This window comes from Equus asinus, chromosome 5 (assembly GCF_041296235.1).
Source record: "Equus asinus isolate D_3611 breed Donkey chromosome 5, EquAss-T2T_v2, whole genome shotgun sequence".
Classification (NCBI taxonomy): domain Eukaryota; kingdom Metazoa; phylum Chordata; class Mammalia; order Perissodactyla; family Equidae; genus Equus; species Equus asinus.
In genome coordinates, this window is record NC_091794.1 from 104,546,498 (window position 1) to 104,571,608 (window position 25,111).

General features: G+C 42.2%; 1 protein-coding gene across 11 annotated transcripts in view; it reads right to left on the reverse strand.

The window, feature by feature from the left end:
* The window catches only part of VPS13D (vacuolar protein sorting 13 homolog D), a 245,422-nt gene that overhangs the window by 81,946 nt on the left and 138,365 nt on the right, over positions 1–25,111 (reverse strand). For 7 of the 11 annotated variants that reach the window (XM_070511027.1, XM_070511026.1, XM_070511025.1 and 4 more), the window contains 5 exons: positions 18,568–18,717; positions 17,546–17,642; positions 15,370–15,518; positions 5,310–5,444; positions 3,998–4,165 (listed from right to left, as the gene is read on the reverse strand). In XM_070511027.1, the coding sequence (XP_070367128.1) occupies positions 3,998–4,165; positions 5,310–5,444; positions 15,370–15,518; positions 17,546–17,642; positions 18,568–18,717 (699 nt within the window). Of the gene's footprint in view, positions 1–685; positions 785–3,997; positions 4,166–5,309; positions 5,445–15,369; positions 15,519–17,545; positions 17,643–18,567; positions 18,718–25,111 lie in introns of all 11 variants that reach the window. The other 4 variants (XR_011503621.1, XR_011503620.1, XR_011503622.1 and 1 more) reach the window with 1 other exon arrangement.

Sequence of the window (25,111 nt, forward strand, 5' to 3'; positions counted from 1 at the left end):
TTTAAGGAGAAAGTCCAGAAGTGGATATGATAAACTTGAAATTAAAAATCTGCTGTGAGGGGCTGGCCCCGTGGCTGAGTGGTTAAGTTCGCGCGCTCCGCTGCAGGCGGCCCAGTGTTTCGTTGGTTCGAATCCTGGGCGCGGACATGACACTGCTCATCAAACCACGCTGAGGCAGCGTCCCACATACCACAACTAGAAGGACCCACAACGAAGAATATACAACTATGTACCGGGGGGGCTTTGGGGAGAAAAAGGAAAAAATAAAATCTTTAAAAAAAAAAAAAAAAATCTGCTGTGAGGGGTCAGCCCAGTGGCACAACAGTAAAGCTCACACACTCTGCTTGGGCGGCCCAGGGTTGGCCAGTTTGGATCCCAGGTGCAGACCTACGAACCACTTATCAAGCCATGCTGTGGCAGGCATCCTACATATAAAGCAGAGGAAGATTGACACAGATGTTAGCTCAGGGCCAATCTTCCTTAGCAAAAAGAGGAGGATTGGCGGTGGATGTTAGCTCAGGACTAATCTTGGTCAAAAACAAACAAACAAACAAAAAAATATATATATGTATGTGTGTGTGTGTGTGTGTGTTTGTGTGTGTATGTGTGTGTATATATATATATTTGCTGTGAATAATTCACAACATCTATACACGGACCTAACCAAGACCTGCAGGTCTATTACCTTCTTATGTGACAGAATGAATTCCTTTTTAGCGTCTCACTGGGTTTTCACATACTTCATCTCTTTTGCTCCTCAGGTCCACAGGACAGGGGGAATTACCTTTTCATAGGTTAAAAAAAACAAACCCTCAAGATTAACAGAGAAAAGGATTACTTAAAGGTAGGCATGGAATTAGCACCCAGGTATCCTGACTGCCGGCCCCTACCTCCCCTCAAAGCACAACCCTATGTCCACAACAATGGTTTACGTTCTTTCGGGAAGGATGGACCTCTCTGAGTCCAATAAAAACTTTAGATCCTTCCTCCAGAAAAATGCACATGTATGTAATATTTATAATCAATTTCCAGAGTTTTATGGAGCTTTTCCACTTCACTCAAAGCCTGCTGAGCCACAGTTAAAGCCTCTGGTCTTTGCAGCCAAGTGGGGCTGGCTGGCTGGCGATGCGAGGTGCACTTCTGCCTTCTCTTACCCCTTTCTTTAATCACTGGCACTCAGGCACTCTGCAAAGGAACACTTCCCACAGGCCAACTGTTGATTACTGTGGTCATTTGCACTTCCTTAAACTCCTTTTGTGTACACAGAAGAGCAAACAAAACATTCCCCCAAAGCAACATTAAAGGTCTGATTTCAACCCACAAAACTACAAGAAAATGCAGATCTTTAGCCAAACAACATACATGCAGAAATCACAGATGACCTGAATAGGTATCTAGTCAACAGACCTGCTTTTGGAGCTACCATTTCCTATATGAAGGGGTAACTTTAATGTCCTTTGCTTTCTCATTTTAGAGATATATGGACTAATTTTTGTAACACATCTAGGGTTGTTGGTATGAAAATAAATTACAAAGCAATTCCTCTGAGTAGCACCCTGTGAGGCCAATACGGATTAGCTTACTAAAGGCAAGAGAAATACATGAAGAAGGACCCCAATCACAATGGGGAGCAGGGTTCCATCTGAGAGGCTCAGTCCTGGAAAGCAATACCCTTATGCAAATCCAACAACAACATAAAGCATGACATCCAATAAAATGCATAATCGCTGCCACCCAGGCCTTCACATGGATTTTGGGGGAGGGTGAGGGCAAGGAGTATTCTGTGCTTTCTTTCTGCTTAAATTATATTCTCAAGATGACTCTCAAGCAGTTTTCCAGGGGAAACAAAAGAACCAGGAAACAAATGAGACACCCATAAACGAGGAAGAACAAAGAAAGGGCTGATCCTTTTCCCCAGGATGTTGCAGGGAAACTCCAGAGAAACCCACACCAGGCCCCCCGTGGAGAGCTCATAGGTGAGTCCACAACTTCTTCCTTCTCAGCCAGAAGGTTAGCTAGAGTGTTCCTGACAGCCAGCGTGGCCCAGGTGGAGTCTGAATCTGCCACGCTCCGTGCCTGAGACCCTCCTCCTCTGCAGACCGTTACACACTGGCTTTCATTTTAAGGCAGAATGGTTTCTTGGTGGCTAAAGTCTGAACAGTTTACATCATCGCAAATGTAACAAAGTAAAGACCCATTTCTCTTATTCAGTACGTATTTTTCAAAGTTTTCACAATGTCATCTCTCATTTCATTCTCACACTAAGCCTCCAAAATAGGAGCATTTCAATTCCAGGTTGAGGAAAGCCTCTCAATAAACCAGAAGTGCATTTTTTTTCAAATTAAAGCAAAGTCCAGGAGTACAAAGAAACGAACGATAAAACCAAGGAGACTTTCCTATGTTAATTAGAATTTAATAAAATTAAATAAAATCTTTAACTAGGCATTTACAACTAAATATTTAAGTGAATCTGTTCACATCAAGCTTAGCGGCTAGGAGAACACAGAGGAATCTGTGCCGCCACGGTGATGCTTTATGTTGCGGTCAGGGGTGAAGTCCCAGGGCAGCATGAGAAACGAGCCGAGGCATAAACGTGTGCGCTCATTCAGACTCAGAACCTGAGTCTGTTCCTAGCGTGATTTATAAAGCTCTCCAGCTCCTGCCTCTCACCCTTTCTCTACAAGTAAGTGTTGCCTCTTCTGAACCACAGGCCAAACAGTACACTTTTGGTCTGGTTTAACATAACTCCAATATTGAAAAAACTGATCTGACTAGATAACTATCATCTATGGAAAACAGGAATAAATTTCCAGCTTCTACACATTATTATCAAGAATGCCACACAAGGGGCTGGCCCCGTGGCCAAGTGGTTAAGTTCGCGCGCTCCGCTGCAGGTGGCCCAGTGTTTCGTTGGTTCGAATCCTGGGCGTGGACATGGCACTGCACATCAAACCATGCTGAGGCAGCGTCCCACATGCCACAACTAGAAGGACCCACAATGAAGAATATACAACTATGTACTGGGGGGCTTTGGGGAGAAAAAGGAAAAAAACAAAATCTTTAAAAAAAAAAAAAAAGAATGCCACACAATATAGACATGTTATCCCACTCTACTTTCTTACCTTCTCTTCATGATAAATTCCTACGTGGCACCACGAATATCTCTTTTTACAGCCTAATGGCCTAGGGCACAAGTGCACCTACGATTTCACTACAACCAATGCTCTGCAGTAAATAAGCAGAGACAGAGAGCACAGGTGCTTTCTCAAACCCGGTCCATCCATGAAAAGGTCAGTCTCTAGAAGACAAGTTTGTAGAGTTGCCAGGAAGGGGAGGAAAGCAGAGCTCCTTAGAGGCCTACTGTACGCATGTTGCCAAACAGCAACACTCCTTCAACTACCTTCACCTTCTCCAGCTTCACACATAAAAGCAGCTCCTGCCAAAAAATAAACTGTGGAATAACAAAATGTCCACCAAACAAGAGGCCAATGAAAAAGAGGCCAACCAGACAGCAAGCACAGCAGAATCACACCGCTATCCTTCCACGGCTGGATTCAGACGACTTGAAGGGCTGCGTCACCCTGGAGGCCTATTTCAGCTCAGACTAGCCTGTAAGGTGTGGGGAGTAACCGGCGGATTTTGGGCAGGAGGCCAGCACAATCAAAATCCACGTTCTAGAAAGCGAGTTCATTTCGGTGACATTGTGAAAGAGGCAATGAAATCCAGGGGCCAGGTGGCTATTGCAGTGGCCCAGGGAAGAGACAACCACAGCCCGGACAAAGGCAGTGGTCGTGGAGAGAAGGAAGAAGGTATTTCAGAGGTTCGCTCAAATGGACTGGGTGCCAGGTTACCGGAGGAGGGAAAGGAAGGGCATGTAGGCAGTGAGGAAAAGGCCATGGATGTAACTTCTCACAACCTATTACCCATAAAAGAAATTACAGTCATGCAGAGGACTCAGGAGGTTCATTACAATGGAATTTCACCCCTATTTCCTTACCTTGGCAGCAGAGTTTGATACTCCATGTGTAACATTTCTGATAAGGCCCCCGACATTTCCATACTTTATCAGTCCAGTAACCCCTTCAGAAACATCATTTAAAAGGCCCATGGGATTGCCAAGAAAGTCCACTGATCCTAGGATCCGAGCTGCCTGGCTGAGGAGTTCCTGTCAAATGGAGTAGGGAGAGAGAGAAAATCAGCACTGGTTTACATCTGTGGAGAAAGTCCCAAGCAAAAGCTGAGAAATCAGCCTTGTCCTCCAGTCCCATCACTAAGAACAATGACCTTTTAATTCTCATCAACTGCAAGCTCCCGTCCTTTCGGGGGCTCCACCTAAACGTCACATCCCAGACATCACTTTGAACACTCTTACACTCTTTAAGGCCATTTAGAAGAATAAAAACAGCTCTGAAATAGGAAAGACTCTTTACAACTATTTATTAGTATATACATCACACTCTCCTTTCCACCATTCCTACAATTAGGGAATTAATCAGCAGCAGGGAGAACGCTAAAAGGAAAGTGAGGGAGGGGGCGGACTCCTAGCTCCCTCCTAATCTGTGGAGGAGGTGGCGCCAAACAGGGCAAGCCCAGACCTATCAGCAAACCTGCACGCTGTGTCCCTCTGCTGCCTGGTCCAGGTCCAGCGACAGCTGCTGGGTCACTCTCCGTACAGTGCAGTGCAAACAGCACCAAAGAGGAAAGTCAACAGAGGGAGAAAAGAAGGAAAGGAAGGAGACGGGAGGGAGGAGGGAGAAAGGAAGCAAGAAGAGGATATACGCTAACTTTGACAGCTAACAAATCTGGTATGATCCTGATCTACCCATGGGAGAGGATGCCTTAACTTTATATTTTGGTCTTTGCAGTCTGGATAACAAACACAAAATGGAAAATGTCCAAGATGATGAAAAGAATGTTAAGTTCAACTCTAGGGCAGGATCTCATGGGTTCCGAGAGCATTGGTGTGGTTGTTGACAATGGCCCATGCCTGGTAGATAAAAAGTTCACAGCATTTTGTGTCATCATTAAAGCATCAATTAAACCCTCCAGAGTTGTGACTAACCAAGAGGAAGGCCCTGAGACTAGTTCTGAGGGACAAGACTAACAGCTCATAAATCGAAGGCTCTGTTTCAGGATTTTCCTGATGTGCATGGGCTTCACAGGCTGTGGCCTGACCCATAACACAGCAAGCAGGGCTGGAATGTTGAACTGGGTTCTCAACAGCAATGTCTTAGTAACCAAACTTTCCAAACAACAAAAACAAACATTCTGCTTATGCTCCAGCCACTAAGTGCTTCTCGAAAGCTCACCTCCTGGAAATGTTTGAGGATATCATTGATGATGAACTCCTTGGTCTCATAGGGATGTACCCGAGTGAACGGATCCAGATTAATCACAGCGTCTTCAAACCGAATCAATGGAAATCCCAAGGTACTTTTCAGGGCCTAGTTAGGCAAGAAAGAAAATGACATACTTTAGCCATATGATGGCCTTCCGGGGGCTGTAATTCTGGATTCCATGACAGCTCCGAGTCATGTCAAGTTTCCAATGAGAGTCAAGGTTTTGATGTCTATAAACAAAGATTTTCCCTGTAATTACAAAAGTAAAATATTAGGGGAAAAATACATATATATCATCCAAAATAACACGTACCACATAGAAATAAACACTATTAGCTTCACAGCATAATTCCTTCTGGTCTGTTTCATGTCTATGTTTTTGTCATGTTTTACTTTTTGTCTGAAGTATACCACACACGCAGAAAGGTGTCCTAATCAGATGCACGGTTCAATGATTTTCCCCAAAGTGAACGCGACCACGTAACCGCCACCCAGACCAGAAAGCAGATTATTATCCCATCTGGGAAGCAGCCCCTCCCCATGGGCAGACCCCCCAGTCACCAGGCCCTCTTCCCCTAAGGTAGATCACCACGCATTAGTATTTCCTGTTGTGAATTTCACATAAATGAAATAACCATTGTGTACTTTGTTGTATACGGCTTCTTATAATCAACACGAAGTTTGTGAGATCCACTAGGTCGTTGCACATGGCCGGAATTTATTAATTCTCATCGCTACATAGTATTCCCGTGTACAAATAAAACACAACTTATTTATTAACCATTGCTGCTGATGAACAGTTGTGTTACTTCAATTTTTTTGCTGTTATAATAATGTTGCTATGAACATTCTTGAACATGTTTTTTAGGGCACATTTGCAAGGATTTTTCTTGAATATATACCTGGGAGTGGAACTGCTGGGTCATAAAGAATGTACGCGTTCAACCTTGGTATATACTGCCAAACCGTTTTCCAAAGCAGTGGAACTGGTTTACGCTCTCTCCTGCAGTCTGTGACATTTCCTGTTATTGTACATCCTCATCAACACTTGGGAGAGCTTTTTAAAAAACAAATACTCTGGGGGCTGGCCCCGTGGCCGAGTGGTTAAGTTCGCGCGCTCCGCTGCAGGCGGCCCAGTGTTTCGTTGGTTCGAATCCTGGGCGCGGACATGGCACTGCTCATCAAACCACGCTGAGGCAGCGTCCCACATGCCACAACTAGGACCCACAACGAAGAATATACAACTATGTACTGGGGGGCTTTGGGGAGAAAAAGGAAAAATAAAATCTTTAAAAAAAAAAAAAACAAAAACAAATACTCTGATGGGTGTGTAAGGGTATGTCAGTGTGGTTTTAATTTCCATTTTCCTGCTGACGAATGAGATTAAGCACCTTTTAATATGCATATTGGCCATGTGGATAGCCTTTTTTGTGAAGTGTCTACTTTTGCTCATTTTTGTAGTGGGTTGTCTGTTTTTCCTTATTGCTTTGTAGGAGCTTTTCTTACATATTCTGTCTACAAGCCCTCTGTTGAGCCCTCTGTTGAACAGATGCATTGCAAATATCTTCTCCCATTCTTTTTTCTTCTTTTTTTGAGGAAGATTAGCCCTGAGCTAACTACTGCCAGTCTGCCTCTTTTTTGCCGAGGAAGCCTGGCCCTGAGCTAACATCCATGCCCATTTTCTTCTACTTTATATGTGGGACGCCTACCACAGCATGGCTTGCCAAGCGGTGCCATGTCCACACCCAGGATCCGAACTGGCGAACCCTAGGCCACCGAGAAGCGGAACGTGTGAACTTGACCGCTGCGCCACCACCAGCAGGCCCCATCTTCTCCCATTCTGTGACTTCTCTTATTACTCTTTGGTGTTTTTTGATGACCAGACTTTTTTAGTTTTGACGAAATCCAACTTACCAGTCTTTTCCTTTATGGTAAGAGCTTTCTGAGTCCTGGTTAAGAACTTATTATCTACACCAAGGTCTAGAGATATTCCCATATGTTTACTTATGGAATTTTTATTGTTTTGCTCTTCACATTTAAATCCATAATCTACCTGGACTTAACTTTTATATATGGTATGATGTAGAGATCAAGATCCATTTCTTTCTAGATGACTATCTAATGGACTAAGCAATATTTATTGAAAAGACCATCCTTTCCCCTACTGGAGTAGAGGGTGAACTTTGTTATGTCAAGCAGCCGTATTTATGTGTCTGTTTCTGGATTCTCTTTTCTGTTTCATTTTGTCCTGCCTCCTGCAAATACTACACTGTCTTAATTACTGTCAATTTTGTAATATTTTTTGAAATCTAATAGTGCAAGATCTCCAACTTTGTTCTTTTTCTTCAAGATTACCTTGGTTACTCTTTGCACTTTTCATTTCCAAATAAATTCTAAAATCAGCCTGTCAATCTGCCATAAAAAATTGTTGAAGTTTTCATCAAGATTGCATTGAATCTATAGATCATTTTGAAGAGAAATGAAAACTTCACAATATTGAATCTTCCATTGTATTAACATGGTATGTTCCTTTAACTATTTAGGTCTTTTTCCATTTCTCTCGATAAAGTTTGATTGTTTTCTGTGTAGAGGTCTTGCACATGCTGTGCTGGATTTACCCTTGGTTGTCCGTGGTGGAATACAAACGGCCAGCAATTCTTTGTATCGTCTACATTGGTGGAGTCTATTTCCCCTCCACGTGAATCTGCACCAACCTTGTCATTTGCTCCAACCAATAAAATGCCACATACGTAGCAATGGACAACCTCTCAGCCTAGGCCTCAAGAGATCTTGGGGCTTCTGCCCTGCCCTTTTGGATGCTTCCACCACGGGAAGAAGCTGAGACTAGCTCTCTTGACTATGAGAGACCACGGAGAAGGAGGTTCTGTTGAGAGCCAACACCAACCACCCGACACAACAGTGAGGTCATCTTCTACCGTTCCCTCTCATCCGACTGCCACACGACTGCAGCCAAGTGAACCACCACACGCGACGCCAGCAGAAGTACCCAGCCAAGTCTAGCCCAAAGTGCTGAACTGTAGAGTTGTGATCCAATAAAACGATTGTTGTAAACCACTACGTTATGGGGTGATTTGTTACATGGTAATAGATTAATGATACTGTAGCTGATGTTCTCTTAATGCTATTATAAATGACATCCTTCAAATTCTCCTTTTCTCTATAATTGTTGCTGACATATAGAAATACAACGGACTTTTGTACACTGTCTACAGTGACCTTGCTAAATTTCCTTATGCATTCTAATAACTTATCTGTACATTCTTTTAGACTTTCTACGTACATAATCATGTTCTCTGCAAATAACAAAGTTTTCACTTTCCTGTCCAGTTCTTCTACCCTTTATTTTATTTCTTTTTTAATCTTTCTAGTCTACTGCACTGGCTAGGATCTCCAGTATAACGGTGAACAGAATGGTGATAATGAGCACCCTTCCGGGCTTTCAGTATATCACCATTGAGTATGATGCTTGCTATAGCTTTTTTACAGATACACTTTATCAGTCTAAGGCAGTTCCATTCTATTTTTTGTTTTATAAGAATCATAAATAGATGTTGAATTTTGTCAAAAGGCTTTTGTGCAACTATTGAGATAACATTTTTTTCTTCTTTCATTTTGTTGATGTGGTGAATTACAGGATTTATCTGAAAATGTTAAATTAAACTCACATTCCTGGAATAAACCCATTTGGTTATATTTTCTTTCTTCTACATTGCTGTATTTGATTTGCTTATATTTTGTTGAAATTTCTTTCTTCTATGGTCCTGAAAAAATACTGGTATATAATTTTCCTTTACTATTCGATTATTCTCAAAATATATAGTTTTCTAGTACACTTCTTGAACACATTTACATTTATTTTAAATTCTGTGTCTGATAATGCCAGTATCTGGTTTATCTGTGGGTCTGTTTCTAGTGTCTATTTTTTTCTCTCAGTCCCATCTCTGGGTAGGCCTGGTAATTTGTGATTGATTGCAACATTTTGTATGAAAGTTTACAGAGACTTTAAAGGAGTCTTTAGCTTCCGGCAGGCAGTTAAAGGGGCTTCACCCACCCAGGGTTTGGGCTTCCTCAACGCTGGATCTCAGTCTTTGTAATCCTGGTCCATTTCAGTCTTTGTATGGCCTGGTGTAGTCCTTCAACAATCTCAAGTGAAAAAACTAAAATGTCTTTTTAGCTCTTCAATCTCTTGGCTGCCACTTTTTGCTTGGCTTCTCTCAGACTAGGTGACTTAGAAATTATCACCTGCCTCAAGAAATAAAGCGGCTCAGACTATTGGGATCTCTTTTCTGCCCGTCCCTTCTCTGTGGGATATCAGCCCCTAGTTTACTAGCTCTCTTAGCAGCAGTCGAGTCTACCTTTGCCAAATTCTCTACCTTTCGGTGCCTGTTCTCTACTTGATTCCTCTGCCTTTCTCCCCACACCACTTACAAATTAGAAATGTCTCAAGAATCAAAGCAGAGGAAATGTTGGGCTCCCCTTATTGAGTATCTTTCCTCTCATAAATCTTGGACCCTCGAGTCCTGACTGCCTGGGTGGCTTTCTACTGTCCTCAAACAGACGTTTGAGTGTTCTCTTTCTAGCGTTCCTCGTAGTTTTCAGCTGGTTTAGGTCTGCCATAAGCCAGTTTACAGTCTTTGAATATGGTCCATTTTCCAATTATATTTTTATTTAATGTGATTGATATTACAAGGATTTTAGAGAGCATGCCAAATACTCTTCTTTTTTGGATGTGAAAACCCTTTTTTTATGCTAATAATGTTAGTGAATCTCTAATCCACTTGGAATTTATCCTTACGTAGAGTGTGAATAATAAATGTAATTTTATACTTTTCCATATGGCTATCTAGTCTAATATTCAAACAGCTATATATTTCCCAATTAAAACGCCTTTATATTAAAATCTCATGTGCAATTTAAAAGACTTTCTATTTTATTTTCTCACTTATTTTTTAATCTTTTAGCATGTATTTTCAGAGGGTGCCTTGAATTCTTTTGGAACAAGAGTATGTTTAATTGAAACGAAATCATATAATTGAAGAAAACACAGATGAAACTTTCTAAAACCAGAGAGTGGGGAAACTTTTTTTGTGACAAATTTCAAATTCAAAAAGGCAAAAGATTGATAAATTTGACAACATAAAAATATAAAGCTTTTGCATGATTAAAAAAAAAACACACCAAAAGCAAAATAAAAAGACAAGTGAAAAACTGAAGGAAAAAATACTTGCAATTTATACCAAAGACAAAACTTACATAAAGAGCTTCTAAAATCAGAGGAGATAAAAGACCAACAATATGATTTAAAAATGGACAACTGATATGACCAGATAGTTTAGTTCACAGAGGAAAAGAAATGGCCCTTGAACATATGGGTTAGGAGAAGGAGGAGCAGAGTAAAAGAAAACCGTGGAAAAGACAGAGAAGAAACAAATAGAAGAGGAAGAAGAGAACAGCAAGGACAGGCCGTCAAGAACAGGGAGGTCGGCAACATCAGAGACGGCAGAGGACCCCACGAAGATGAGGACAGAAAAAAGGCCAACGGATTCGGTGCCTTGCAAAGTCACTAGTAACCTCCTACTAAATAATTTCAGAACAAAATATTTTAGAGATTAAGAACATCCTCAAATTAATTCAGCTTGACATGCTAATTAAGTCTAACACTCTCAATTTTTAAAATAAATAAAACTAAAGAAATGTTAAGTGGATGGCCTAAACTCATCTAGCCAGTTATGAGGAGACCTTAGACTCGAGTGTGCTCATTTTCACAACAGTAAGTGTTTCTCAGGGGGAAGCAGGAAGACCAGAACGGAGGATTGCATTGCTTCTCCTGAAAGACCTCTGCTACTCTTTCCCGCGCGCCTCGCCCACTCGCCATCATCACTCACGAGAGGAGCGACGATGAAGTAAACAGGCATTATTTTCTTCGTTTCACTGACAGAGAAACTGAGGCCCAGCAGGTTGAGCTGCTTTGCTGAGAGCCACACGACAAACATGACGGGGAAGTGAGGTACTGACAACAGTCTGGCAGATTGTTCTGCGGTACAACTCCGAGCGCTGCTTTCTTCTCAGAGAAGAGGAAATGAGACAAAAACAAAGGCTTAAGGCAAAAAGCTTGCTACCCCAATTTCCTCATTGCAACCAAATACTGCAGAAGAGGAGCCACACATGGGAGCAAAGACTTTGAAACCTGTAGTAAGTTGTCAAAAGCCTCACGGAGACGCTATCCTCTTTCTGAATGGCTACCGTGCTTTGTCTTGAACCAAGGAATTAATCTGGCCCTTCAGTAAAAATCATCTTTACCTGGTCATGTGCTGCTCTGGGCCTCCCGCGTTCGAAGTCGAGACACAGCCCATTGGTATGAATTATTCTGCCACCTTCAGGTGGTGCTGGTCAGTCAGAGAAGAGAGGAGCAGGGGAAAGCCAAACAGGCTTTTCCTTGCAGGAACCAATGACTAATCGAATACAGTAGTATACGAAGCTGATGCTTATTGACTCAAGTAGCAGACGGTTTCCTGTCATAAAATGGATTCTGGAGAAAGCAATCTGTGCTCATAAGTTCCCAGTAAAAATAGGAAACTGTCTATTCCTGCCTCCTCCAGACAAAACTGCAGAAGGCTTCCAGAAACTTTATGGAATTGAAAGAAGTACCTGTCCACATGCCACAGGCCTCAGCTCACAGGCTAGTGCCTGGGCTATGGGCCTTCCTTTCTTAGTTTATCCTGCACTAAACAAGACTGTCTGGAATTCATTCTTTAAAGGTTTATTTATGGTACATAGAGAGTGTTTATGTGGAGCAGGGTATTTGCCCATTTCCCTCTTGGGACAGTGTTTAAAACTACAGGGATATTTCCCTCTCTGGCACTTTCTGAAATACAATTAACAATACTGGATCTTTTTTCCTTTTAACAAATCTGGTTTTTATTTAGGGAGGGGAGGAAAAAAGTAAAGGGTCTGAAGTTTCCCAACAAATTATTTCAAGCCTCTGAGAAGACGGTTTTAGGCTTTTTAAATAGTGTCTTTGTCTGAAATCCCCCCTTACCCCCACCCTCTTGCCCTGACCATTAAAATGTGGGTTTTCTTCCAAACTAGATTGCTCAATTAAAGCCCTTCTTTTGTAATACCCCACTGCTCTAAATGGGAAAAGGACTGCTGTAGGCCACCTTGTGAAACCTTTTAAAGGCTCCTGGCCTCCTTTGATCTTTAAAAAAACCGAAAGCACATATAAACTACCTGGCATTTTCAATGTTTCTCTGCTAGTCTCTAACACGCAAACTTGGGAGGATAATGGAGAGCATGGGGGAGGGGAGGAATGCCGTGCTTTCGTCTCCACATTTGTGAAATGGAACCATTATCTCCCCCTTCTTCCATCACACAGTAAGGAAACCAATTGAGATAGCAGATGTGAAACTGCTTTGAGTCCTTCTGAACAGACACTCTATCTGGCAATAAGTACCCTCAGTGTAAACCTGAAGAGACTTTGCTCGGAGATTTCTGACAGCCTCACTTCGGGCCTAGAGTCAAGGGAATCAAGACAATTATTCCTTCAATACCAAAGACATGGTTACCTTTTAGTCAGACTCTTGTGATTCCTGTTCCGGGCCAGGACTCCATCTCCTAAGCACATACTTCTAGCCATTATACATTCCTCTTAAAGAGCACACTGCTCTTCCTAAGAGCTCCTAATAAAGGGATATTACTCTGTTAGAAAACTCTCTGAATAAATGACATTATTTTATAAGTCCCAGACTCCACTAGGAGAACTCAAGACACAGTAAAACGGTGACTTCCACAAGCTGAGAATTTAACTCTGAAGTCCCAATTCCCAGTACCCTCCTTGAAACATTAACGTACCCCACTCAAGGTGCTCCCCAACCCACACCTCATAACATGACTGCTTCACTGAATTTGTTTAACAAGCATTTGAAAAATGCCTTGAAAATGTTCTTCCGACATAGTGCCAAGTGAAACATTCAACTTAAACGATTTCCAGTTTACTGTATGCAGAGCGTACATGCCAGCATCAATGTCAAAGAACCGGGGCTGGGGCTGCTGCAACTGTAGGAAATCACACTGCATTTGTCAGTCTGGGGGAAGCTTTTCTGCTGGGAGCCATTTGAAAGGAATAGTTAGGTGTCAGTGTTTCTTAGGAAGATGATTTAAAAAACAAGAAGTCCTTAACTCTCAGGAAATGCTTAACATTGGTTTGTTGGGCGAGTGCCAAGTGTTCTGGGGAATATTATACTTTATCAAGCAAACCCATTCCAAAGGGTCACAGAAGTCAAGTGGATACTTGTGGATATTAGCAAGATAGTGGTTTTCCCATGGTTTTCCCCCCACTCCCATGGTAATTATAAGTATCGACTGTCTCCTGGGAAACATGAAATTAAAGCAAATTAAGCAGACAGGACAGCCTGACGAGATGGGCACACTGCACTGTTCTCAGGAAGCCGCAGGGCAATTACCACTCCCCTGGACCTGACCAGCACTCCAGCTGCTCATCCCCAGTTTGCCGCCTTAATGAAGCGGTCATCCTTGCCCTGTCCTTACCCAAATGCACTGATGTTGCCCAGACTACCGTCTCATTACCTATCAGTCTATCTTAGAGCCTGTGAGTTGGCAAACCATGGACCACATGAGGCCCACACATGTGTTTTGTTAGGCCCACAAGGTTTAAACAAAACAAAACAAAACAAAACTCAAATTGGTTGCCAATGTTTAAAAACCAGGAGATTCCACATAAAAATCCAGATTTCCGGCTTCACTTAAAAATCTGAAGATCTGGCAACACTGGGTTCACGTTCCCCCATGACAACAATTGGCTGGACCTGAGCTGCGGCTGCCCCCTTCAGATGAGTGCTCACACTCCGTGTGCCACAGTCCCCGCTGTGCGGGTTCACCTACTTGCATCGCCAGCACAGTCCCTGCAAGCATCCGAATTTGGGACTCCTGGTTTATTACTTATTTGTTTATGTCTGTAGCTATTCCTGCTCAGAAAGAGAGACCATTTTGCAGCATCTTAAAGGAGGCAGCACGAGACAGTGGAAAAGTCTTAGACTGGTGGTTAGTGGGGAGATGGGTGCCTTGATAACCATCTTCAAGTGCAACAGAAGAACCAGAAGTGATGGGGGCAAGCTGTAGAGGCAGATTTAGATTCAACCTAAGGAAAGGTTTTCCAAAAATCTCCTGGGCTCTGTTCCTGCTCCTATCACTACCTATCTACACTGGCTTAAGTAACAAACACCCTGAACTCCAATATCCTTGTCCTTTGAGCAAGGGGATCACTGAAAACTCTTACAGCGCTAAAATTCTCTGATTCCTTATGTTTTAGGGGGCAGCAGAGTACAGGGGAAAAACATGCTGCCGACTTTAGAGTCACGTTGGCTAGGATTTGAATGCCAGCTCCATCCTTACTTACAAAATGTTACTGCAAAAAATGAAGAGGGTATTCAGGCTGCATCTGTCGAGTGCCTATCAGGACGACCCGCAGGAGTGTTCCATCCAGATACGGTGGTAGGCGAGGGCATATCTCACTGGGTATGCGGCCGAGTCTTCCTTGAAGGTTGTAGACGTTTCTAGCGTCAACCATTCGAGAAGAGGTGGCTACTTGGAGAGGAGGAGAGAACTAGGAGGGCAGGCAGGCCTTGGACACGAAAGGAAGGTCCTGTCTTGGCTGTAGCTTTTCTCTTGGGTCTGAGAGTGGGCCCATAAAAGGAGGCTTGCACCTCACTGAGATGAGCCAAGAGCCGAGCAGAGGGCAGGTGGGCTTCATCTAATTCTCTGTGTTTACTCTTTTGCTCCTCTTTAATCTTTAGCAAAGTCATACTTAAACATTAAAAGCAAGCAAGCAAGAAATATATATATATATGAGTCAATCAAACATCTAAAAACAGAAACCTGAAAAAATATCTGCTACAAACGACAATGCAGGACAGAAAAAGCAAACGGTAAACATTCTCATTCTCTTCCAAGGAAAAGTCACTTCTTAAGACTGATCTAGATATCAACCCACCTTAAGATCCAACGGTAGCTTGTTGGAGGTGAACACACTTAGCTTGATCTGGGGAATGCTGATTTTGAGATTTTCAAAGTAGTAGCGAATCAGTGTTCCACCTTGCTCAACTGTCTTTTCATGGAGGTTTTCATCATATTTTTCCACCTCTGGCACAAAGACAGAATCATATTTTTTAAAAATGAATCTCCTGAAGTCTCATGATTCAAATACTAGCATTCACATTTTAAAAAATTCACAGAAAAATGGAAACATCTCTCTCTCTAAATTTAGTTTTTCAGGGTTCAGTAATATGTACAGAATCCTGATGCTGTTTCTGTGTAAGAGCAGATCTGTTTCATGTTGTTTAACAAAAAAGTACAATAGCTTAATCTTTTGATTTGTGACTCTATACCATCTGGCAGATATCATCTTTGGAAAAAATAATCCAGGTGGGAAAGCCAAAGGCCACGGGTGTGTTTGCTGGCAATGAGTTTTCTAGAAACTGCGTTGTTGTTGTTATTATTATTAATGACCCAGATAATCTGAATTTATTTCATAAGACAATATCCAAATAAGTACTTGGAGTATAGTTTAACCGAATCATAATGAACAATGTGACCAATTAAATAACGAATATGAATGAAATATAAGACCTTAAAAAGAAACAGGCTGCAGGCTATAAAGAACTGACGTCACAAGAAGCACTCTTTCTCCCAAATGGTGGACATCCCTTTAAGCGGCACAGTTGAGGCAGATTTTTGACTTGTTATATCTCATGAAGTAAAAGGTTAACATGGGCTAAAACACAGCAAGGTGCTCTTCGTACTCAATGCTGCACCCACACCCAGGTGGGCAGCTTATTTCCACTTGGCTTCATGTGCCTTAGAAATAAAACCAAGAGATTGTACACATCTACTTATCAAACAAATTTATAGTGTTAACTATTATCAGTTCTATTTGAAGAAAAAAAAGGAAATAGGTAAAAAAAAGAAATACTACAACAGAGACTTGCTTATCTGTATTTAGGGAACGGAAATAGCTGTAGAAAGCAAAGGAGATGCTCCAATGAAAGGCAGGCAAGCATTTTACACAAGTGTAAATCAACTATACAATGCTTAAGGAGAAATTTGTTCAGAGTAACTTACAAGAAAAGCAGGTCCACTTAAATTTAAAGTAAAACTTCCCAGGAAGGTACCAAAAGAGAAGAGATACCTGGCAGGCAGGCTCTCAAGCGGCTGTCTGAACACAAACACACACCGGTGTCTGACCCAAAGTGGAAAAGCAGCATTAGATAGACAAGATCTGGCTTTTGATCCCAAATACACTTAAAGCTTAAATTCTAAGTTCAGGATAAAAAGAGCAAAAAGCTGCTTCTTGCATCGTGCGTATGTATGTACATAAGTACACACGTCCCCAATCATTTTGTTTTCTCTAGCCAATGTGGGCAGATAAACATGAAAGTCTCTATCTTATCATTTCTTCACGCTCAACACTTAGTTTAGGCTTCAAAAGACTAAGCGTTACTGGCTTCTTTCTAAGCTGTATATACAGTCTTGCAAAGGCCACGATGAGGAATCTAAAATAAAGAGACAATAGCTAAATTACTTCCGCAGCACTGCTGGAAAAGGCAGGCTTTTCAACAGCTTATCTTACCCTCTCTCCAAAGAGGAGTAAACTAACTAGAAACCTTTGTAATTACATTAAGGCACAAAGGTATGGATGTAAAAAGTTAAGCACTTGAGGCTAGCCTATGTTTTTCCCTCCAGCAAACCAAAGGAACTGCCGAAGGGATTTCTGATTCTTGGCCCTGAGTCTGTTTCACAAACAAAAGTTAGGAAACAAAGTAGTTTGCTAAATGACTAACATCATTTCTGTTATCCTAGAGCAGATGCGTTAAAAAACGCAAAAGAAAGAGGAATGGCATATTGCTTTCCTAAGGCTTACCACTGGGCACTCTAGGACACCAGAAGACCCTCAGAGCAGCTTCCTGCACACAAGGACATACCTCGAATTCTGCCAACAAGCAACACTTTGAAAGAGGACCACTGAACACAAACCCTAGCTTTCTAGCTCAGGCTGAGAGGTGGAAATGGAGCTCATCAGGCATCCAGAAGCTACCTATTTTCACAAGGAGACCAAAAGATGTCATCCTTGGGCCATTTCCTAGATAGAAAGCTAGAACATTCAACATTACCTGATTCTGCTTGATCATAGCCAAAGAAACTTAGCAGCTTGAGGAGCAGTTTCTCTTCAATTTGCACTGTGAATCTCTGAGCTGTGATCATCAGATGCTAGAGATAAAGAAATTCTGATTTACAGTGTGAACACCAGAAAGAATTTTCTTCTGTGCCATTGAGAAGGCCAAAATGACATGACACGGTTTCTTCAGTGATTTTATAATCATATGCCAAGTTATTTCTGGCTTCTCTCTCTCTACATTGTCACAATTAACCAAAAATTCCAGAAGATGTTTAGTAGACAATTCACCATCCTATTGTTTGGTTCTCATGGTATCTGTGTCTCATTAGTCAGGATTTCAGATGCAGTGTGGTGGATGAACTCTACCGTACTGAGCTCACATGGACGGCAGCTCATTGAAGGAGCAGCAGGACTGGGCTTGTGGATTTGTGGGCCACATGCAGGCTTGGCCCGATCAGCATTGGTGACAAAGGACCAGAAATATGGGAAGCAACTGCTTAGTCAGCTCCTGCTTTTCCAGAATCTGCTGCTATAATAGCTAGCTTTGTACATGGAGACTTCTCCACAAAAGAAAGTTTATCACTTTTGAATGACTGCTTTTAGTAAGCAATGTGGCAGCTTACACAGAAGGATGTCAGTCCCAAGATTAGACCCGTCCTCCCTCTTTTCTAACAGTCTCTGGATTACTCTTAGTAACGTATCTGGATCATGCCTGGTCCTGATCAACCTAGGAGATGCCCTACTTTCCTACAGAGACTTCACTCTGATGAATACAGACTCTGGCCCCTGTGGATTCCATACTATCACCTGCAAGGTCATCAAAAACACAGCTGAGAATACAAAGTGCCAAGAGGAGTTCCTGTCGGCTCCTCTACACAGTCTTATGTCACTTGTGCCTTAACCCCACAGGACTACTTCCCTGCGCATCCTGCACTGCTGCTCTGAGACTTGGCTGTGAGAAAACAAACCGACCTCCTGGCAAGGTGTCGCCCCTCAGCCTCCCCACCCCGAGCCTACCTTGTAGATGTTGGTCAGCGCACTCTTACTGGGGAACTTCACCGCGTTCACCTGCACGGCAGGGCCCGTCTCGATGACCTCGTTCTCAGTGCTCAGGGGAGTCACGTAGAGCATGAAGGGCTGAGTGGTACCAATGAGCTGATTGTCCACCTAGGACACACAAAAGCAGCAAAACAAAAATAAACACAGACAAGTTGCTCAGTTGTCATTTTTACCTTTGAGTGGGGTCTCAATAATATGCAGGTCACTCAGAAAGTACCCTTGCTATTTTATTCTATCTCAACAGCAGCTGGAAAAATATATTCTCACTAAAGACCAATGATAATAACAGTAGTAGTAGTAATAATAACAGAAGCTGGACTTTATTTGGTGAGTGCTATGTGCCAAGCACCACACTAGTCACCTCATATGCATCACCTGGAGTCACGTGACACCTACCATGTTGGAGTTAGTAAACTAAGGGCTCCACTGCGATCCTTACCACAGCCTCCTGAGGAATATCACTGTCCTTATGACACAGATGAAGGAGCTGGGGAGGGCGGCCCTTGCGTAAGATCATACAGCTAGTCACGACGGAAGTAAAACTTGAATCCAGGTCTGTCTGACCCTAAAGCTAACGCTCTTAACCCCTACGTTATCGATGCTTCTCTCACTCTAAATTCCTTGACGTAAGAAAATTAAAACTAGAAAATCAGTAGCAAATGGCTACCAAATAGGCATAGTTGCCTATCGTAAAGTCAACTCCCTTCTAGGACTGAAAGGATGACCTCAGTAGCATTAGGAAATGCTGACCCAGCCCCGATCTGCACCACAACTGAGAACACACTGTCCACACTCAGAGACGTCTATGAAAGCCAGGAGGCTCCCCACAGGAAGCCCCATCTCCACTTTCTGTTTTATACCCAAGGTCCTTGCTAGGAAGAGAAAGGAGGAGAGAACACGCTGGGAACCCCTAAGTGTGCTTTCTCCACATCACCTAACATATCCCTTACGACAGCCCGAAGACTAAGGATTATTCCTCCCCATTTTACAAACAAGTAAACAGAAGCTTAGAGAGGCCAAACCGCTTGTCCACATTCACAGAGCTAGTAAGTGGAAGAGTTGGGATTCAAATACAAGTGTTTCTGGCACCAAACCCTCTGACCTTTCCAGTACATCACACGGGTTTCCACAGAGCCATTTTGCATAATCACTTCTGACTCTCCTTCTGCGGGCCCTCAAAGTGCAGGGATAAGGGTGAGAGACCTGGAGCACTTTTTCCTACTTCCATTCTTGCCTCCCAACAATGTACTCTCTATACAGCAGCCAAAGTAATCTTTCAAAAATACAAATCAGGGGCCGGCCTGGTGGCAGAGTGGTTAAGTTTGTGCACTCCGCTCAGCAGCCCAGGCTTCGTGGGTCAGGATCCCGGGCACGGACCTGAACACCAGTCATCAAGCCACGCTGTGGCAGCATCCCATAAACAGAGTAGAGGAGGATGGGCATTGGCACAGATGTTGGCTTGGGGCCAATCTTCCTCACCAAAAAACTCCCCCAAAAACAAAAAAAGGAATCAGGTCATGTCCCTCCTTCCTTTACATCCTTCAGTAGCTTCCCCTTCTCTTAGGATAAAACCAAACTTCTCATTACAGCCCCCAAGGCCTGGACAATCTGGATACTGACTGCTTCTCCAGCTTCACCACATACCACTCTCCTCCAGGCTCACTATGATCCACACGGGAGCCTCTCAATTCTTCTCAGTGTGGGCAATCCTCCCCTCTCCCAGAGCCCCTGAACTCTCTGGGAGCAATTTTTCCCCTAGCACCCTTCTCTATGGTTTGCTCATTCTCCTCCTCCACGTTCAGCTCAGCTCACTCTCACTTCCTCAGGAAGATCTTCCCAGGCCACTTTATCCAAAGCAGCACCATCCCTCTTTATTCTTTCATAGCAATTATCACAGGTTGTAATTATTTATATGCTCGTGTGCTCACTTACGGGCTGACTTCTTCCCTAGGCTGTTAGCTCAAAGAGAGCAGAAACCTCATCTTTTGCATCATGGTTGGCTCTCCAGAGCCCAGGGCCATGCTGGGCACACAGCTGATGCTCAGTAAGAATTTACTGAGTGAATGAATCACCTGTCACATCCAATAGATGAAATGAAAATAAGGTCTCACCTTACTCTGACCTCTCCTTTGTTCTTTCCCCAAACACATTTGACACAAGGTGAACTGACTGAGAATTACTAATTCTAGTTTTATTCTCCCAATTAGATTATATGCTCCTTAAGGATAGGACTATATTTTATTTTTTTTTAACATTCTTTCTCATAGCACTGTAATCATGGTAAACTCTCAAATCTGTCTATTTTCTAAGATTTATAGCACATATTAAATCAAGAGGTATTATAATGAAAAATTTTTTTAATTAAAGTAAAAAGTTAATGAAATCAATGAATAGCAAATTCATTGGATCTTCTCTGTAAGGTTAAAAAAAGATAGACAAAGAAATATAGGTACGAGATATTAACTTTCTATCTGTCCTCAAAGAAACGCGATGTGATTAACTCTTTGCTATTTATGATACATGAGAAAAGAAAAAATTCTTCTGAAAAGGGGTTTTGGCATGGATGGAAGTCCATGAGGTGAGTGGAGCCCCTGTCAGGGGAACACACTGCACCCTCCCAGGAGGAACGCGGCTGTCCATCAGGGGAGAGACCACAGTCTAGTCTGGCTCCTTCTTTTGGAAATGTTTACAGAAACTGGTTTTCCGGACATTTCAATCTTGGTGGAGGTTGGAAAGGAGAAGGTTCCAAGTATGATGTTACAAAGAGATGGAGGAGTTGTCCCGACAGCACGACAACACAACTCCAGCAAAAATTGTCAAAATTAACTTTTCCAGAACTCAGAAAGTTCATCAAAGGCTTGCCACAATCCAGGGATGATTTACTTGAGAAAATTAGCTGAAGTTCAGCAAGGACAGTGAGCTCTGTGCCACTTCCTCTGTTCCTACTCCCACTCCCGCTCCCCAGCTCCACAGCAGCCTCGAAAACCAACAGCCCTCCAACCTGGTGAAGACACAGCAGCTGGCAGCCAGGGGAGGGGCCTGCGCGAGTGCGTGGGTCCCCAGAGGCCCCTCCCAGAGAAGTGTCGTTTCTTGGCTTGTCTGGCACCTCTCCCTCTCCTGATATTGGTAATTTGTTTCTTCTCTTTTTTTCTCCTGATCAGACTCATTACAGGTTTATTAATTTTTCACTCTTCTCAAAGAACCAGCTTTTGATTTCTCTACTGTAGTTGCTGGTTTCTATTTCATTGATTTCTTCTTTTTTTTGAGGAAGATTAGCCCTGAGCTAACTACTGCCAATCCTCCTCTTTTTTGCTGAGGAAGACTGGCCCTGAGCTCTCATCCATGCCCACCTTCCTCTACTTTATACGTGGGACGCCTACCACAGCATGGCTTGCCAAGCAGTGCCATGTCCAGACCCGGGATCCAAACTGGCAAACCCCGGGCCGCCAAGAAGCAGAACGTGCGCACTTAACCGCTGCGCCACCGGGCCAGCCCCTCACTGATTTCTTTATTATTTCCTTTGTTTCAGTTATTTTGGGTTTAATCTGTTTTTTTGTTTTTAAAGATGATACCTGAGTTGACTGTTTTGAGAACTTTCTCCTTTTCTAATGAAAAATATTTAGTGCTACAAATTTCCCACCAGTACACTTTTAGTGGCATTCCACAAATTCTGATATGTTGTGTTTTCATCTTCTTTCAGCTCAAAATACTTTAATTTCTGTTTTGATATCTTCTTTGATCTGTGTTATTTAGAAGTGCATTATTTAGTTTTCAGATATTTGGGGTATTTTCCCAACCATCTTTCTGTTATTTCTACTTTAATTCCATTGTGGTCAGAGGACATACTGGTGTGACCTGAACCCTTTTGCACTCGTTGAGAACTATCCTATGGTCCAGAATGTGGTCTGTCTTGGAAGTGTTTCATGTGCCCTTGAGGAGAGTGTGTTTGCTGCTGTTGCTAGGGGGAGTGATCTATACATGTCAACGAGGTCTAGCTGGTGGACAGTGCTGTTCAAGTCTAGTCTATCTTAGCTGATTTGCTGGTTATTGGTTTTTACCAATTATTCAGAGAGTGGTATTAAAATCTTCTATTCTAATTGTGCCTTTGTCTATTTCTTCTTCCAAGGCTATCAGTTTTTGCTTCATAAATTTTGAAGCTCTATGATTAGCTGTACAAACATTCAGGATTGTTATATTCTCTTGATTACTTAAATTTTATCACTAGGAAATTATCTTCCTTATCCCTGCTTATATGCTTTGCTCTGTAATCTATTCCGTTTGATATTAATCCAACCACTCCCACTTTCTTACGACTAGTGTTAGCACAGTGTATCTTTCCCTACTTTTTTCCTTTTAACCTAGCTGTGTCTTCATATTTAATGTGTGTTTCTTGTAGGCAGCACATAATTGGGTCTTGCTTTTTTATCTAAACTGATAATCTCTGCCTTTTAACTGGAGGTATGTATAGCATTTACATTTACTTAATTGATATAGTTAGGTTTGAATGATTCTATCTTGCTATTTGTTTTCTATTTGTCTCATCTGTTCTTTTCCACATTTTCCTCTTTTTCTGCTTCCTCTTGGATTAATCAAGTTTTTCTGGTCTTTTTTTTGCTGAGGAAGATTCACCCTGAACTGACATCTGTTACCAATCTTCCTCTATTTTGTATGTGAGCTGCCGCCACAGCATGGCCACTGATAGACGAGTGGTATAGGTCCACGCCTGGGAACTGAACCCGGGTTGCTGAAGCAGAGCATGCCAAACTTAACCACTGGGCCACCAAGGCTGGCTCAATCAAGTATTTTTCATGATTCTATTTTATCTTTGTTGGATTATCAGTCATAACTCTTTTTTTTGTCACTTTGGTGGTTGCTTTAGGGTTTATAGTATTCATCTTTAACTTAGTCTACATTCAAATGACATCATACTATTTCATGTATAAGAAAATTACAGTAATATACTGCCAGTTCTCCCCTTCCAGACTTTATGCTATTGTTGTCATGCATTTTACTCTGACATGTTATAGACCCCAAAACACAGTGTTATTATTTTTGTCTAAACAGTTATCTCTTAAAGAAATCTAATAATATAATATAAGAAAATAATGTTATATACAGTCATGCACTGCATAACAACGTTTCAGTCAACAACAGACCACATATACAATGGTGGGCCCTTAAGATTAGTACCATGTAGCCCAGGTGTGTAGCAGGCTATATCATCTAGGTTTGTGTAAGTACACTCTGTGATGTTCACACAATGATGAAATTGCCTAATGACACATTTCTCAGAACACATTCCCATAGTTAAGCATTGCACGACTGTATTTACCCAAGTAGTCACCATTTCAGGTGCTCTTCGTTCCTTTTTGTAGATCCAGATTTCCTCTGGTACCATTTCCTTCTGTCCTAACAATTTTTTTCATACAGATCTGCTGATGATAAACTTTTTTAGCTCTTATGTGTCTACAAACATCTTTATTTTCCCTTGTTTTTGAAATATGTATGTGCTAGGCATGGAATTCTAGGTTGAAGTGGGTTTCTTCCCTTTGGTACTTTAAAGATGCTGCTTACTGTCTTCTTACTTGCATTGTTCCCAGTGAGAAATTGGCTGTCATTCTCACCTTTGTTCCTTGCACGTAACATGTCTTTTCTATTCTGGCTGCTTTATTACTACTTTTCAATAATTTGATTATGATGTGCCTTGGTGTAGTTTCCTTCCACTGAGTGTGTGTGTGTGTCTGTGTGTGTACATGCGTGCACATGCTAAAATTTCTTCAAATATTTCTTCTGTCCTCATTGTCCTCTCCTTTGGGGACTCCAACTATTCATATATTAGGTTGCTTGAAACTGTCCCATAGGTCATTGATATTGTCTTCTTTGTGTGCTTGATGAAGACTGTCGCTGAGTTAACATCTGTGCCAGTCTTCCTCTATTTTGTGTGTGGGTCACCTCCACAGCATGGCTTGCTGAGCAGTGTGTAGGTCCACACCTGGGATCCAAACCTGTGAATCCCGGCCCACCAAAGCAGAGCATGCGAATTGAACCACTAAGCCACTGAGCCAGCTCTTCTTTTTTCTGGATTATTTTTTCTCCATGTATTTCAGTTTGGACAGTTTCTACTCCTATGTCTTCAAGCTCATTAATCTTTTTTTCTGCACTGTGTCATCCGTTGTTAATCCCATCCATTGTATTTTTCATTTCATTTTAATCTCCAGAAGTCTGATTTGAGTTTTTTATATCTTCCACGTCTCTACTTAACTTTTGAAATGTGTAGAATACAGCTATAACAACAGCTGAAATGTGTGTCTGTGAAAATTCTCACACCTGTGTTAGCTCTGGGTCAGTTTTGACTGATTGCCCTCCTCATTATATGTTGTGTTTTCCTGCCCCTTTGCACACCTGGTAATTTCTGATAGGTTGCCAAGCATCTAGCACGTTGTCAGGTGTTGATATTTTGTATTTTGCATGCACATTGTCAGGTGTTGATATTTTGTATTTT